At 46.0% G+C, this 16,959-nt stretch overlaps 1 protein-coding gene across 2 annotated transcripts in view; it reads right to left on the bottom strand.

The window, feature by feature from the left end:
- Snx29 (sorting nexin 29) overlaps positions 1-16,959 on the bottom strand; it is a 431,651-nt gene that overhangs the window by 412,543 nt on the left and 2,149 nt on the right. For both annotated transcript variants that reach the window (XM_021185334.3, XM_029470597.2), the window contains exon 2: positions 1,690-1,751. In XM_021185334.3, coding sequence (XP_021040993.1) covers positions 1,690-1,751 — 62 coding nt within the window. The remainder of the gene's footprint in view (positions 1-1,689; positions 1,752-16,959) is intronic.

The raw sequence follows: 16,959 nt of genomic DNA, 5'->3' as shown, positions 1-16,959 counted from the left end.
TCACCCCGACCTTCCCCATCACCCATTGCCTCTTCCATTGTTTTTGCTCTTAGCCTCACTTAGTATCCCTGTATACTTTTAATTATAGGTAAATGATAGATATATCAATAAATATCAGTAAAGCTGGCTGTTATTTAAGATAAATGCAACAGTTCAACTCATCAAAATAACTCAGCAGCTCTGGGCAGAAGAGCTTGTGTCTAAGTGCTACATAGAAGCTGCTGGACCCACTTCCCTGTCCTGCCCCTTCTTTCATTTTCCAGAGCAAACACAGAGCAAACTCCACCCATGTTACAAGTGCAGTTCATCCAGCATCGCTGTGCAGAGGAAATCCCAGACTCCAGGGAAGAAGAGGACTTGCTGAGTCTGCTTTCTTATGGCACCCAGGACCACCTGCTCAAGGGCGGTATCTGCCCACTGTGAACTGGGCCCTCTCACATCAATGATTAATCAAGAAAATGCCCTACTGATTTGCCTACAGTCAATTTTTTTTTTTTTTTTTTGGTTTTTCAAGACAGGGTTTCTCTGTGTAGCCCTGGCTGTCCTGGTACTCACTTTGTAGACCAGGCTGGCCTCGAACTCAGAAATCCGCCTGCCTCTGCCTCCCGAGTGCTGGGATTAAAGGAGTGTGCTACCACGCCCGGCTAAGCCTACAGTCAATTTGAAAGAGGCATTTTTTTTCTATTGAGAATCCTCTTCCCAGATGACTCTAACCTATATGAAGTTTAAGATCTAACCAGCAAAGTGACACTCAGAAAGCACAGCAGCTGGAAGGAGCTGGACCTGCCTGGACCCACTCACCACATCAGGCTCCCTTAAGCTTGGGGCAGACACTGGATGCGCTGAGCCCACTTCAACATTTAACCCACAACCTGTTAAACTATGTCCCTCCTTACCAAGACAGAAATAAATGTGAATATTCTCTTCTGAAAAGAGGGCTCTTCGATTCTCAGGTTTGGATCTAGCGCTCTCGTTGCTTACTGAGAGCCTAAGTGAGCTGCTGGTCTTGGAGTAGCAGTGCCCTAACCTCTACAGTGAAAACGATCGCAGGAACTCCTCCATCCAGTGCTGAAAGACATCACTGAAAGCACTCACAGAGAGCCAGGCACAAGGCGGACACATGATAACAGCGAACATCACAGTTGTCTGTCATCAAGCCAGCACCACAGCCAGCATCAACAGCCCAGCAGCCTAGCCGGAAGCCAGAAGGAGGCTAATAGGTCTGGCCTTAGGCCTCAGGTCTTGTGTTTGCACTTTTAGGATCCTAAGTCCAAGCCAGCACCTCTGAAGAGCTTCCCTAAAACAAATCTGCTGGGAACCAAACTCTGCAATGAAGACTGTCAATGCTGAAGGATGGGGTCTCCTGAAAACTCTGCAACCCACCAGAGACTTCCTCCATGTCCACTCTCACTGCCTTCCTCGCTCTGTCATTTCCCAGGGAGAAGTCTGCTCAGCCATTCTCAACTACAGCTGGACATGGTGGTACACACCTGTAATCCCAGGATGGGAGGCTGAGACAAGAGTTCAAGGCCAGCCTGGGCAACTTGGTGGTGATACCCAGTCTCAAAACAAGCAAACACACCAACCATTCCCAGACACAAACTAAGCCTGTGCGCATAAAAGGGAAAGGCTGACTCCAATGCTGCCTTTGGACACTCCTCACACAAAGGCTGTGGTATGTGCCCTTACCTGCTTCACTGCGTCCAGCAGCCGCTCCAGCAGGAATTGCCTTCTGTCATCATTCTGCGACCCTAGAATGAACGGGGTTTAATTATTTCTATTTGATAATTAGACTCTGATTAAGACTTTCTGACATGGGATGCTGAGCATAGTAGCACATGTCGTTAATCCCAGCATTCACAAGATAGAAGCAGGAGGATCTCTGCGAGTTCTAGGCCAGCCTGGTTTACAAAGCTAGCAAGTTCCAGGATATCCAGAACTATACAGAAAGAAAAACAGAAAAAAAAAGTTTCTTACATCTGGCATGATAGTGTATGGCTATCCATAAACATGATCAATCAGTCTATTTATCTTTAACAAAATAAGTAGCCAGACCAGGCACCTACAATCTACTGCCTTGATTGCAATGTTTTCATAGGAAAACAGTTCCCCCGACTTAATGTGCCCTGAGTGGTCCTGATTTCTCTGCTGTGATACTACTGGCACTGCAGGAAATTCAACAGTGTCCCTGGCCTTTACTTACTGGGTGCCATTAGTGACACACACAAAACTGAGCTGACTTCACACATTATCATATGTGTCCTGGAGAGTAGGGATCCCCGCTTGACAGGCAGGAGTCTATATGTAGTAGCATCTAAATCCCTAGGATGGCAAAGCCTATGCTTAGATCACCTTAGTTCCTTCTCTCTGCCCAGCTGCTCCTCCTTTCAGCAGCCAAGGCTGACTTTACAGAGTCGCCAGTGATGTCTGGGGCGTGGCCCAGTTGGTAGAATGCTTGCCTCATATGCATGGGGCCCTGGGTTCAGCACTTCATGAAACAGAATGGTGGGCACACCTATAATCCCAGTCTTGGAAGGTGGAAACAGAAAGATGGGGAGTTCAAGGTCATCTTCAGCTACACAGGAAGTTGGAGGTTAGTCTGGAATACCTGAGACTATCTAAAAAATGAACAAGCACCAATAGCTTGGTCAAAAGATGAGAATCAGGCAGAAGTTCTTGGAGACTTCTGTAGGCTGTGACATGGTAGGGAGGGCCTCGAGCCTTCCTCTACCCTCATGCCCGAGTCTTAAGCATTCAGAAGGAGCAGGGCAGTCTCTGCCCATTAAACCACATGCCTGGAGGAAAAGCCAAGAGAATCACAAAGGTGCCCTCCTGGGTATGCTGAGTTGCTAAGCCAATACTACAAATAATCCTCACCAGTCAAAACCACATCTGTCTAAACCTACATAGGTGCTTGAGCTTATTTTTGCAGTCAAATGAATTCCCAAATAATTCCCACAAGAACAAAATACATGCAGAATTTTAATTAAAAAGGTCTGGGGAAAAGGACCTTCAGCAACAGACAGACCACCAACAGACGGTACAGATGCCCATAAGAGGCAGGCTGGCACCTATCAACAAAGCTAAGTCTGTGGCTAGCAATGCCCCAGCCACAGAGCATTACCTATGAACAGGAATGGAACTGCTCTCCAGGGCTGTCCTGGGCTGCAGCGGAAGTGTGTGAGAGACGTGGAAGTGGAATGGTATAGAGTCAGTTTCTCACAGAGCTAACATGTATTAGGAAGAGTAAGTGCATGAGCGCACCGAGAGTGACAGAGACAGGAAGAAACAATGAGGAAGGACAGAAGCCATGCAGACCAACACAGTGTAGGGGCTCTGCACACGTGACATGTGAGCTGAGGCCTTTATAAAGAAAAGAGCAGCAGCCATGGAAACACATGGAAGGGTCCATTCCAGGCAGAGCAAGCAGACAGGGGAGAGGCTGAGGCAGGACAAGCTCAGCCTCTGTCTTCCAGGACATGGGGGCAAGGGGCAGGCAGAAGGACTGTAAGACAGGGCTAGAAGTTGACTTGGGGGGAGGGAGAAGGCTGTAGAGATGGCTCACTGACTGCTCTTCCAGAGATCCTGAGTTCAATTCCCAGCAACCACACGCTGGATCACAACCATCCATAAGGAGATCTGGCACCCTCTTCTGGAGTGTCTGAAGACAGGGACAGTGTACTTACATATAATAAGTAAATCTTTAAAAAGAAGGAGGAGGAGGAGGAGGAGGAAGTTGTTGTTGTTGTTGACTAGGGTGAGGGTGGACAGGAGGACCATCAAACAGACTGGCACAGCAGCTGGTCATGGAGGGTCCTTCCCAGCAGGCTACAGGCTAAGATTCTGCTGTAATTAACTGGTGCAAGTGTGATTTTGATGGACAACATTGCCCCCTCGGAAGCCTGTGCTAGACTCACCACATCAAAATGGCTGCCTTCCTCCAGGCCTGGAGGTGAAATGGAGACACTCAAGAAAACACTGGAAGAGCCTTTTTTGAGAAGGTCAAGCCTACAGAGCATCCTCCCCAGGAAAGAGAGCATATAGAAGCACGGCTCATGGCAGTGCAGATGCCCCGGCACATCCTTTACAGCTGGGCTTCTGCACAGCTCTCTCTTTACTTAACTGAAGGGTTGCTTTCTGCACCCTCCCTCCCAACACTGCAATGGAAGGGAAGAACGGCTTTCTCCTCCCAGCACTACAATGGAAGGGAAGAACGGCTTTCTCCTCCCAGCACTACAATGGAAGGGAAGAACGGCTTTCTCCTCCCAGCACTACAATGGAAGGGAAGAACGGCTTTCTCCTCCCAGCACTACAATGGAAGGGAAGAACGGCTTTCTCCTCCCAACACTACAATGGAAGGGAAGAAGGGCTTTTGTCCTTCCTTTTTCCAAGCTCTATTCCTCACACTGGACAGCAACAACAAGAAATGACAGCTTCGCCCTAACAATGCTTCTGTTTTTTTCTCATAACAAAATTTTATGAGACTAAGAAACAATAAAAAGAAATAGAAAGAAAGAGAGGAAGAGAGAAAGGAAAGAAAGGGAAGAAAGGGAAGAAAAAAAGAAAGAAAGAAAGGGAAGAAAGAAAGAAAGAAAGAAAGAAAGAAAGGAAGAAAGGAAGGAAGGAAGGAAGGAAGGAAGGAAGGAAGGAAGGAAGAAAGAAAGAAAGAAAGAAAGAAAGAAAGAAAGAAAGAAAGAAAGAAAGAAAGAAAGAAAGAAAGAAAGAAAGAAAGAAAGGGGAAGGGAAGGGAAGGGAAGGGAAAGGAAAGGAAAGGAAAGGAAAGGAAAGGAAAGGAAAGGAAAGGAAAGGAAAGGAAAGGAAAGGAAAGGAAAGGAAAGGAAAGGAAAGGAAAGGGGGAAAAAAATGTCTCTACCATCTCACTAGACTGGCATTCTAGTCAGCTACTACTAACTGTGTACACTTGGGAGGGTATGTATGTTTGTGCATGTTCAGGTACACACATTTGGACACCAAAGGTCAACCTAGGTGTCACTCCTCAGGAGCCAGCTCCTTGGGTTTGTTTATTTGTTTGTTGCTTTGAACAGGGTCTCACTGGACCACCACAGGCCTTACCAATGGCTAGGTTTGGTTGGCATCCAGGGAGTGCCAGGGACCCACCTGCTGCTGTGTTTAGGTTATGAGTATATTCCACCATGCCGGGCTTTTCCACGTGGTGCTGAGTATCTGAACTCAGGCCCTCATGCACCCTGTGAAAACACACGCTGAGGTGAGCAGCTCTCCGCTTAGAGGCTGTCCCTGCCTGTGCTCTCCCCAGGCATGAATCCCAGTGAGACTATCTTATCCCTGAAAAGATATGAGAAGAGAGTCTTCAGGACACAGGACAAACAGGTGACTCCAAGGCCACATATCAGCAGCAGGAAGTTGAGAGAGGTCCCTAGCTGCGAAGGGAGTAACATTCAGCAGGAAGTCACAAGACATAAGTCCTCATCCTAGCCGGGCTACTTGCTGGCCATGTGACAGGGCAGTCACTTCCCCTCCCTGGACACTGGTTCCTGCATGATATTGTGAGCACTAGCCCTACAGTATCCAAACAGAAGGATCCTGCACAGACTGGCAGACAGAAACACAAGGTGTTTTCTCACCTTCTACAGTGACAATCCAGAAAATGCAGCACACACACACACACAGACACACACACATACACACACACACACCAGAGCCCTGAGGAGCCCTCCAGCTCCCAGCATCACAACCACACAGGACAAGTATCAAGTTAACACTACCCCAAGTCCCAGCTGTGGGCCAAGTCAATAAATGACCAGTCTGCCATCCTTTACCAAGAACGGGAAAGGGCTCACTCAAGAAACAGAACTGAGAAGCCGGACGTGGTGGCGCACGCCTTTAATCCCAGCACTCGGGAGGCAGAGGCAGGCGGATTTCTGAGTTCGAGGCCAGCCTGGTCTACAAAGTGAGTGCCAGGACAGCCAGGGCTACACAGAGAAACCCTGTCTCGTAAAACCAAAAAAAAAAAAAAACAGAACTGAGGCTGGGAGAGAAGACATTTACATTGGTACCACATTTGTCTGCGACACATCTGTAAGAACAGCCCTCTACAAACCCTGAACCCTTGCTCAGTCACACCTCAGAGGTGAACCCTGGTCTTCCTACCCATCTCCAGGGACAACTTCAACTAACCAGCAGCTATTGATAGATCACTGTCCAAATGAAGGGGCTTGGCTCAGGGAGGGAACACTTTTCCTGGGTTCCATCCCCAGCACCCCAGAGAATGCCCCTAAAGCTGCACACACAATATCACATATTCATGTGAAATGCCACAACCCAGTTCAAATGTCACCGTGTGGCCCTGTCCTTTTAGAAGTAAAGTTTAATATTCTGTTTAGATTCCTGATAGGTTCAAACCAAGTCCTACTGCCACCTTGGTGACAAGAATGAGAAAGTGGGGGCTTCAGCTATCCTCCTCAAACTGGGAAGGAGCAGACATATAAGCCAGACGGACTTTGGAGGTCAGAGGCAGGAACTTCTCTGTGGATGCAGGGTTTCCTTTAGGTGATGAACACGGTTTGTTTTTTTATAGAACAGGACAGAGGTGCTGGTCACACATTATAAATGGTGCTGGTTGCTCCACTTAAGTGATAGCTAACTCTGCATCATACTGATATTTTATGGAAAGGCCTGCCATGGGGGGGGGGACCTATTTTAATGCAATCAAACAACTACAGGAGGATTGCTCCCAAGGAAGGAGCACCAAGCTGTACACTGAACTTCCTCTTACACACACCTAGTTTCCTATGGAGAGCATCTCTCTGTCTCTCTCTCTCTCTCTCTCTCTCTCTGTCTCTCTCTCTCTCTCTCTCTCTCTCTCTCTCTCTCTCTCTCTCTCTCTCTCTCTCTCGTGGTCAGAGTCTTCATGGAAAAGCACGCAGTGCTCAAGCATGAGGGCTCAGGAACTGCTGAGGGGCCAGAGGGGCCTTACACCCAGGGCCAATCCCCTCCCAAGGGCAAGCAGCAGGGGATGGAGATGTGGTCTCATCTAGCCCAGGTAGGTCAGGAAATGGCTGGGCAGAGGATGATCCTGGCCCCTATTCTATGTATAGCATGCTGGGGTAACTGGCTTGATGTGTCTCCTGCATGCTAGGCCAGCACTCTCCAGTGAAATACATCCCCAGCCCCCTAGAGACTTTTTGTTGACTTGTTTGCTTGTTTTGGACACAGAGGCACTGGCTAACCTGAAACTCACTCTGTAGACCAGGCTGGCCTCAAACTCACAGAGAGTTTGCCTCTGCTTCCCCTGAGCTGGGATTAAAGGCAGGTGCTGCCATAGCTGGCTCTTGTTCTTTATTTTTGTTTTTGTTTTGTTTTGTTTTGTTTTGTTTTTGTCGTAATGAATTAGAGACGCTGGGCTTGGTGGTGCACATTGAAATCCATAAGCTAGCCAAGGAGGACTGTCATGAATTTGGAGTCAGCCTGAGCTACAACAATGAGTCCTAAGCCAGCTAGAGCTACAAAGAAAAACCCTGTTCTCCGCCCTCTCCCTCCCTCTCCCTCCCTCTTCCCCTCCGCCTCTCCCTCTCCCTCTCCCCACCCCCACCCCCCACCCCCCACCCCGGTGTAGTAGAAGTAAGTAGACACCAAGCATGCCATGTCCAGGACAATCCCAAGAGTCAAAGGTGCAACAACTGAAAGACTAAGATCTAAAGTTCTGTTGGGTGGGTCTTGCCCTGAGGTCAACACTCCCCTTTATTTCATTTAGCATTGGGATTTTCTTTTCAACCTTTTATCTCCTTGAGCACTGGACTTAACCACCTTACTCTTTCTGGTATTCCTTTTCTCCTCAAACTGTACAAACAACAACAAAAAGAAAACACACACACACACCAAAAAAAAACCAAAAAACCAACAACAAACCTTTGTGCCTCTCTTTGTCCAGTTTGCTCCTTTTTGTTACAGATCTGCCTAAGAGTAAGTCCTAATGACCATTAATACTAGCCTGTCTTGACATTTCTGCCAATACCATGAATCCAAAACTCTTTAATTTAGCCTCAGGCAGATTTTTAAGACAAGGACAGGGCTGGCGAGATGGCTCAGCAATTAAGAGCACCAACTGCTCTTCTGAAAGTCCTGAGTTCAAATCCCAGCAACCACATGGTGGCTTACAACCATCCTTAACAAAATCTGATGCCCTCTTCTGGAGTGTCTGAAGACAGCTACAGTGTACTTACACATAATAAATAAATAAATCTTAAAAAAAAAAAAAAAGACAAGGACAAAAGCAAACATATTCTTTGCCAAAATATCACACACACACACACACACACACAAAACTCTAGGTCACTTACTAACATTCTTCCCCTCTAAAACTTCTGAAGGCAACCTACAATTCAAACCTCTCTCAGCACTTCTGCCTGCCATGCTCCTAATAGGATGGCCCAATAAGGCCCATTTAAAGCACTCAACTGCTTTCACAGTCCATATTCTACCAACATGTAGCAAGGTCAGGCCTGTCACAGCAATACCCCAATCTGGTACCAACTTCTGTTCCAGTCACTGTTCTATTACTGGGACAAGACCATCATGATCAAGGCAACTCTTTTGTTTGTTTGGTTGGTTTTTTGTTTGTTTGTTTGTTTGTTTGTTTGTTTGTTTGTTTGTTTTTCGAGACAGGGTTTCTCTGTATAGCCCTGGCTGTCCTAGAACTCACTTTGTAAACCAGGCTGGCCTCGAACCCAGAAATCCACCTGCCTCTGCCTCCCAAGGCAACTCTTACAAAGAAAAGCATTTAATTGAGGGCTTGCTTACACTTTTAGTCCATTATTATCATGGCAGGGAATGTGGCCAGGAAAGAAATGGCATGGGAGAAATAGCTGAGAACTACATCCTGAGTCTCCTGGGGGTGGGGAGGAGCCGAAATGGGCTTTTGAAGTCTTTACCAGTAACACCTTTGCTCCAATAAGGCCACACCTCCTTATCCATCTAATCCTTTCAAATGCTTAGGTGGTAACTAAGCATTCAAATATATGAGCCATTAGGGACCATTTTTATTCAAACCACCACATTCATTTGGAATGTTTGCTTTAAAATATAAAAATAAAAGAGAGGTGGGAAGAGAGCCCGGGGTGGTGGTGCACACCTTTAATCCCAGCACTCGGGAGGCATAGGCAGGCAGATTTCTGAGTTCGAAGCCAGCCTGGTCTACAGAGCAAGTTCCAGAACAGCCAGGGCTATACAGAGAAACCCTATCTTGAAAAACCAAAAAAAAGAGAGAGAGAGATGTGGGAAGAAAAAGCAGAATCTCAGCTATATAGACTCAGGCAGAGAAAATGTAATGGAGGCCTGGGAACGTGTCGGTTGGCAGATAGCCTGCCTTCCACACAGGAAACTCTTGAGTTCAATCCCCATGCATGTGTATACCACAATGTAGGTACACACCTGTAATCCCAGTACTAGGAATTAGAGACAGGAAGATCAGGAATTCAAGGGCCATCGTCAGCTTCCTAACAAAGTCAAGATGAGCCTGAGTCACTTGAGACTGTTTCAGAAAAGAAAGATAAATGGGCTGGAGAGAGGCTAAGAGGCTAAGAGCACTGGCTGCTCTTCCAGAGGACCCAGGTTTGATTCCCGGCACCCACATGGCAACTCACAACTACCTGTAACTCTAGCTCTAGATGATCAGATGCCCTCTTCTGGCCTCTTTAATCATCTGGTGCACCAAAAACTAAACTCCATATACATGAAGTCAATCTCAAAAGTGAAAGGTTCCCTCTCCAGGGAAAGAAGGGACCCAGGCCAGCAGGCAGGGGAGCTGGCAGAAGGACCTGGGCCACTCAGAGCCAGGGAAAGGGCCTCACCTCCACAGGCTTCACACTGGCCCATCTCTCACCCAAACACAGCCTCTCCTACCTGAGTCAGAGGCATCTCCCAGCCCTTCCAGCTTCTCTGGAGCAGAACCTGGGCAAATTCTGTCCCATTAAGGTCTCTGCTCCGACATCTCACACACACACACACACACACACACACACACACACACACACACGGTCTTGCTGATGCCACATGCTTATGTTTCCTCCACACAGACAGTTTATCAAGACAGACTACACACACAACTCTAGGCTAAGTGCAGGAGACAGATCTGGCCCACCAGATTCACAAGGATGAGCTACAGGATGGCTCTACAGTCAGCCAACCCTGAACTTCCCCTGGAGTACTCCTGACTTGGTGTCACTTTGACAGAATGGCAGCCAAGAGCTACTGCCCTCTTGCCTCTGTGAAGGAGAGCTGGACAGAAGCATTGTCCTGCTAACTCCCTAGGAACCTGGATCCAGGTAAGCCTGAAGCCAGGAAAAATGACCCTAAGTCTTTTGATTACACAACTCTACATAGTCCCATGTTGCAGACCTCAGCTTAAACAACTTCTACCAAATTCCACCAAGAGCCAGCAAGGTCTTTTTCCCTAAGATGACAACATTTCAACAGGCACCAATGCCATACAGCCCTTTGCTGAGTGAAAAGGGACAGACCGAGTTGCTATTCCAAGAGTGTTTCGAATGTCCTGCCATTACTGCCACTGGGCTTCATCTCCCTTGCAGCATTTCATACTAGTACAACTCCAGCTTGGGCACAGAAGCATTCAGTGCCAGCTCTGGGAAATCACATCAGAGATATAAGGCAAAGAAAGGAAGACTACTGTGATGGTTTGAATAGGTATGGCCCCCACAGACTCATGTATTCACATGCTTGAACATAGGGAGTGGCACCATTAGGAGGGGTGGCCTTGTTGGAGTGGGTGTGTCACTATGGAGATGGGCTTTGAAGTCATTTATGCTCAAGGTACCCTCAGTGTGGCAGCCTGGGGATCCAGAGAGAGGACTCTGAGCTCCTTCTCCAGCACCGTGTCTGACTGCAGGCTGCCATGCTTCCTTCCATGAGGATAATAGACTAAACCTCCCAACTGTAAGCCAGCCCCCATTAAATGTGTTCCTTATAAGAGTTGACATGGTCATGGTGTATCTTCACAATAATAAAACCCTAAGACAGCTACCCTATTCTGCACACCACTGTTTACAACAGGAAAGTAGAAAAAAAAGGAAAGGAGGAGGGAGAGGGCTAGCTAAGCCTCAATGTAATCCATGGTTAAATGTGTGCTACATGCGAAACAGATTACTGCAGGACTGTGCAGTCCATAACCCTGAGCAGGGTGCAGACCATGGAGCAATGTTTTATCTGGAAATGTTAGAGATGAAAGTAAAACTAAATTCTATGGTAATGATAAAGTGACCTAGGCTGGTATCAAGGGTTTCCTCGATCTTCTTTATTTTTTCTTTTGCTTTTAAAGGGTATGTTTCATTTATCTCAGGCTTATCTTGAGCTCCTGATCCTCCTGTGCCCCACTCTGAGTGAAGGGTTACAGGTGTGCACCCCACTCGTGGCTTATGCAATGCTTTTGATGGAACCAGAGCCTCAGGCAAGCTAAGGCAAGTGCTCTACTCCCTGAGCCACAGCACCATCCTTCATTCTTACTTTCAATGTCTTCAATGTCTTCATTTTATGATCCTTTAGGCATCTTTGAAACACTCTCACTATGTAGTCCTAGCCTGAAACTTGATACATAGACCAGGCCTCAACTCACAGAGCTCCATCTGCCTCTGCTGCCCAACTATTGGGATTAAAATGTATGTCACCAGGCCCAGCTTTAGTCCCAAATTTCAAGAGTGCTAACAACTTGGCTCTCGTGAAGCATTCAGAAGGAACCTAGGCCGCAGGAGTGGTCAGTGGCATTACTCCAGACCACTGACTGTAAAGGTGTTACGCCACTTCTGACATTGGAGCTCTAACATTCTCCCAGAATTCACCAACCCTGTGACGTCATGAAAAGAAACGATATTAATAGCCTCTGAATGAAACCACAAACATTCTTTTTCCAGTCACTGTTTCACCTCATTCCAAGAACAAATCACTTCTGGTCAAGGTGCAGCCAACAATCAAGGAGAGACCTGTGACCTTCAACTTTCCAGAAAAATAAGAAACGGCCACGATGTACACACATAAGAAACAGCGGTGATCTCTCTTGGGCAAGCTGCTGTCAGATTCAGTGACTTCTTGGGCCCTGACTTTCCTGCCCTTTAAACTGGGATTCCAGAGCTTTCCTAACACTAGGGCTCAGAGAGTTACTGATGGAAAAGGTCCTCATGTATCCTTAGACAAAAGATAGCACTAGTGAACAATAATGACCTCTGCCTTCCCGCGGAGAGCAAACGTGCAGTCTAGAAACCAGAATCCCTTAGCTTCTAGAGGCCAGCAGTGGAGGGTTCCTGCCTACTGAGTTTTCCAGGAAACCATCTGACCACTTCCTCCCTAAGAGACACCCGAGTGGGTCTTTTCCTCCTGGCATTTTGTTTACTTCTACAGGCAAATGTAAATCTACAATGGCTGTGTTGGATATATCTTGAGCTGCATTGAAGCATATATTTTATATTTAATTCTATACTCTGCATAGTTTTTTTGTTTTTTCTTTTTGAAACAGAGCCTCATGTAACCTAGATTGTCTTCCAACTCTGTATGTGGCAACAGATTTACTTGAACTCCCGATCCTTCTGCCTCCACCTCCTGAGTGCTGGGACTATAGATGTGCAGTACCAAATATGGCTTTTGTAGAGCTAGAGATGGAACCCAGGGTCTCGTGCATGCTAGATAGACACTTAACCAACTGAGTCATAGCATCCTCAGCTCCATCCTGAGCTAGCAGAACACTGACATATCAACTAACGTAAAAACAGTAACTTGAGAAGTCTATGCTCTTCTTCTTAACATTGCTGAGGTTTTCTATGTGAGGTCATACCACGTGGTGTTTACACATTCCCCACCAGTGGGCATCTTCATTGATTCTAGCCTGGAAATAAACTATTATCTAATGAATGCATTGTCTAGAGTGTGCATAATCTATCTAGTGCATACATTACCTAGTGTGTGCATACACTTCCTGGATACTTGCACATAATGTTCTCAGCCTTGAACCCATCTTTCTTCTGCTTCTATTTAAACACTTTAAACACAGGAAGAGCATCACGGAATGGCTAATTTATAGGATGGACAAGAAACTGAAAAACATGTTAAGGCACACCAAAAGGCAACAATCAGCAAAATCCTGCAAAAAGTCCACAGGACAAAGGAGCATGTGTCCTTCAAAGACAACTGCAAACAGCTTACAGGAGGGACTCAGAGCAGGCCTCCCTGGAGAGGCCGAGGCAGAGGGATCTAACTGTAGGAAGATCTGGACTTTGAGGTCGGTTACACAGCATGACACTGTCTTCAAAAAAAAGACTATGGGGCAGGCCAAGTGGCTCAGGGAGTAAAGGTGCTTGCTGTGCAAGTCTGAAAAACTGGCTTTGATCTCCAAAACTAAAACAAAGGTAAATGGAGAGAACCAACTCCACAAAGGTGTCCTCTGACCTCCACATGTGTGCCATGGCACCTGTGCATACACACACACATACACACACTTTCTTACACACTCATACACATACTCACATACTCACACTCACAGACAGACACACACAACCATTTTTTTAACATGTCTCAGTCAGTAAAGTGCAAGAATGAGAAACTGAATTTAATCCAAAGGATGCACATTTTTTAATCTTTAGTCCCAGCAGATGAGGCAGACCTCTGTGATTCCATACCGCTTGTAATATGTAATACGGGTGTTGAGGAGGCAGATGGGCAGATGCCTGAGGCTTGATGGCCTGCCTAGCTTAACTGGAGAGCAGCAGGTTCAGTACAGGTTCTCCTAACACAAGGAAGAAAGTGACTGAGAAAGGCAGAAGTTGACCTCTGATCTCCATACACACAGACACTGTGCCTCAAAGGATGATGTGATAGATAGATAGATAGACAGACAGACAGACAGGGTAAGCCATGCTCAGCATGAAGGCTCACAGCTGTAATTCTATATTACTTTTTTGTTTTGTTTTTGTTTTTGTTTTTCAAGACAGGGTTTCTCTGTATAGTCCTGGAACTCACTTTATAGACCAGGCTGGCCTCGAACTCAAAAATCCTCTTGCCTCTGCCTCCGAGTGCTGGGATTAAAGGCGTGCGCCACCACGCCCGACTTAATTCTATATTACTTAAGAGGTGGAGACAGGAGGATCAGGAATTCCAGGCCTGCTTCAGCTACACAGCAAGTTCAGTGCCAGCCTGAGCAACCTAAGGCCCTATCTCAATAAAAGACAGTAAGAAGACAATTCATAGGGTGGGAGAGAAAGTTTGTAAGCATATTAATAAAGGAATTATATCTTGAAATTACATAGAATCCTGGCAGCTCAACATTAGGAGACAAATGGTTCAATTGAAAAGTGGACTGACAGTAGTGAAGGCTCAGAGGTTAAGAACACTGGCTAAGCTTCCAGAGGACCTGGGTTCAATCCCCAGTAACCTACATGGCAGCTCAAAACTGCTTATAACTCTAGCTCCAAGAAATTAGACACCCACTTCCGATCTCTGACACACCCAGGCACACATGTGGTACACATATATACATGCAGGCAAAATACCCACACAGATAAACTATTAAAATGAGAAGAACTTCCACGGACAGATGATATAAACACTCATTTCTCCAGAGAAGATATGGGCACAAGAGGCTATGCTGAGAAAGCCTAGGCATTAGGAAATGCAAATCAAAACCACAAACAAGTGTCACTTCACACCCATGCCAATGCGGGCTACCGTGGTGCTCTGGGACAGAAGAGCAGATCAGACTCCTCAGCTGCTTCCATACAATGCAAGGCCACTCTTCCCTTCATTACCCAAGAAGAATGGAAACGAGAGCCCCACACAAGACTGTATGTGACCTCCACAGCAGCACCCTTCTAAGAGCCAAGTGAAAATCCCCCAAAGCCCAGTCGCTGCATGTAGACAAGGGGAGCAATACCCAAGCAACAGAACCACTTGGCCACAGGAAGGATAAACTATGGGTCAGGCTGCTCCATGGCTGGATCCTGAGGACAGTATACTTAGTTAACAAAAACAAAAGTGCTATGATTTTATTTATATAACATACAAACAGTAGAAAAATCCAGAGGGAAAAAAAAAAAAAAAAGAAAAATCCAGAGGGCCGGGCATATACCCCCATGCTTGGGAAGTAGAGGCAAGGGGAATCAGAGGAAAAAGGCTATCCTGGGCTACATACTAAATTCAATACCTGCCTGAACTACATAATACAGTATCTCAAAAGAATAAGAAAAAATAATCCAGAGACAGGAAATAGATTAGTTGCCTTAGACTGAGCAGAGGGACTTGAACAGCAATTGCTAACGAGCCCAGACTGTCTTTCTGGAGTAATACAATTTTTCTAATATTGATCCCAGTGAGGTTTGAACAGTTCTGTCACAGCACTAAAATAAACCTTAAAATCTCTTTCCCACTGAGCAGTGGTGGTGCACACCTTTAATCCCAGCAATCAGGAGGCAGAGGCGGTAGATCTCTGAATTCAAGGCCAGCCTGGTCTACAGAGTGAGTTCCAGGGTAGCTAGAGCTACAGAGAAACTCTGTCTCTAAAAACCAAAATAAGAAAAAACAAAACTAAATTCTCTTCCAAAGACAGCTAAATTATTTAAAACAAAATCTACCCTTAGATCTGTGTTGTAAGATTACACCATAAAACAAAACTATAAAGCAAAGACTTAAATGTGAACATTAGCTGGTGAGTGCTACTGAGACATCACTGCTTTCTAACAGGATTACAAAATTAATGACTTTTTAAACATTACATGAGAGATACATATAAAAGTATTTGCAGTGGCATGGTACTTGGGAGAAAGTGGGAAGTAGGCAGGGATACAGATGAACTAGCAAGCAGCTGTAACTACCAATGAGGTGAGATAACAGGGTGCATTATACAATCCCACATTTGCAGTGTCTGAAGTAATCTTCCCCACCCCCAACCACAAATTGTTGAGTTGGGGTGTCGGTTTTGAGACAGGTATACGTCAGGTATCACAGGCTAGCCTGGAACCTGATCTATAGACCTGGCTGACCTCAAACGCATAGTAACCCAGTGTTGGGAGTGTTGTGACAGACAAGAGCCTGCCACATACCTGGCAGGAAAATCCTCGAGAAGAATGAAAATTTCTCCTGCACTTAATTTCATTAAGCATGAATTATCAATCCCAAGGGAGGTAGGATGGGGTCATTTTCAACCTCAGTCTTCAAGAAACCAAAGTACCCTGAGCTTAGACTTAGTATGAAGCACATGTTTAGCAGAGTAGGGCTGGGTCTGACCTCACACTAGCCTTCCCACCCTTCTGAATCAATGATACTATTTCAGAAAGGAATAAACCGCAAGTCCAGGCTGAACCCTGACAGCGCACTTGGTTACAACTGAACAAAGGAGCTATATGAAACACACATTACTAAAACTCCAGATGTGGCATGCACTCTGCACTGGGGAGGGGACGGGAGGCTCCTGCCTCCAGTTGCTCTTTCCAAAAAGGCCATTTGGTCTCTTTTACATGCTTTGTTTGGCTTGAGACCTAATGATTTTTTGAAACTTCCCTTGAATTTTTATTACATTTGTATTTATTTATCTTGTGGACTCACGTGCTAGCCACAGTGTTTCTGTGGAAGTTAGAAGACAACCTGCAGGAATCAGCTCTCCTTCTATCCTGTGGGTCCCAGGGCCAAACACAGGTCATTAGGTAACTACAATGCTTGAGCCAGAGTTTTGATACTAAGTGTCTCCTTGAAAGATAAACTGGCCAATTTCCTTTGGTTTCTCAATTTCAGTTCCTCCTCTAATGGAAGTAAAAGAATTTCTTCTCCAGCCATCTAGGTCTATGGCAAGCCCTTTGGTCACATTCAAAGGAAAAAGTTAGGATTAAGGGTATCTATCTTTGGTGAGAAGACATAGGCTCAGCATACATGAGGCTCTGGATTTACCCCTTGGGATCACAAAGTATTTCAGAGTTCCTGGTTCCCACCATTGTC

The sequence above is a fragment of the Mus caroli genome, unplaced genomic scaffold, assembly GCF_978045245.1.
Source record: "Mus caroli unplaced genomic scaffold, Mus_caroli_1 scaffold_17, whole genome shotgun sequence".
In the NCBI taxonomy this organism is placed as follows: domain Eukaryota; kingdom Metazoa; phylum Chordata; class Mammalia; order Rodentia; family Muridae; genus Mus; species Mus caroli.
The sequence above is the reverse complement of the archived record's forward strand: the minus strand, read 5'-3'. Positions and strand labels throughout refer to the sequence as shown.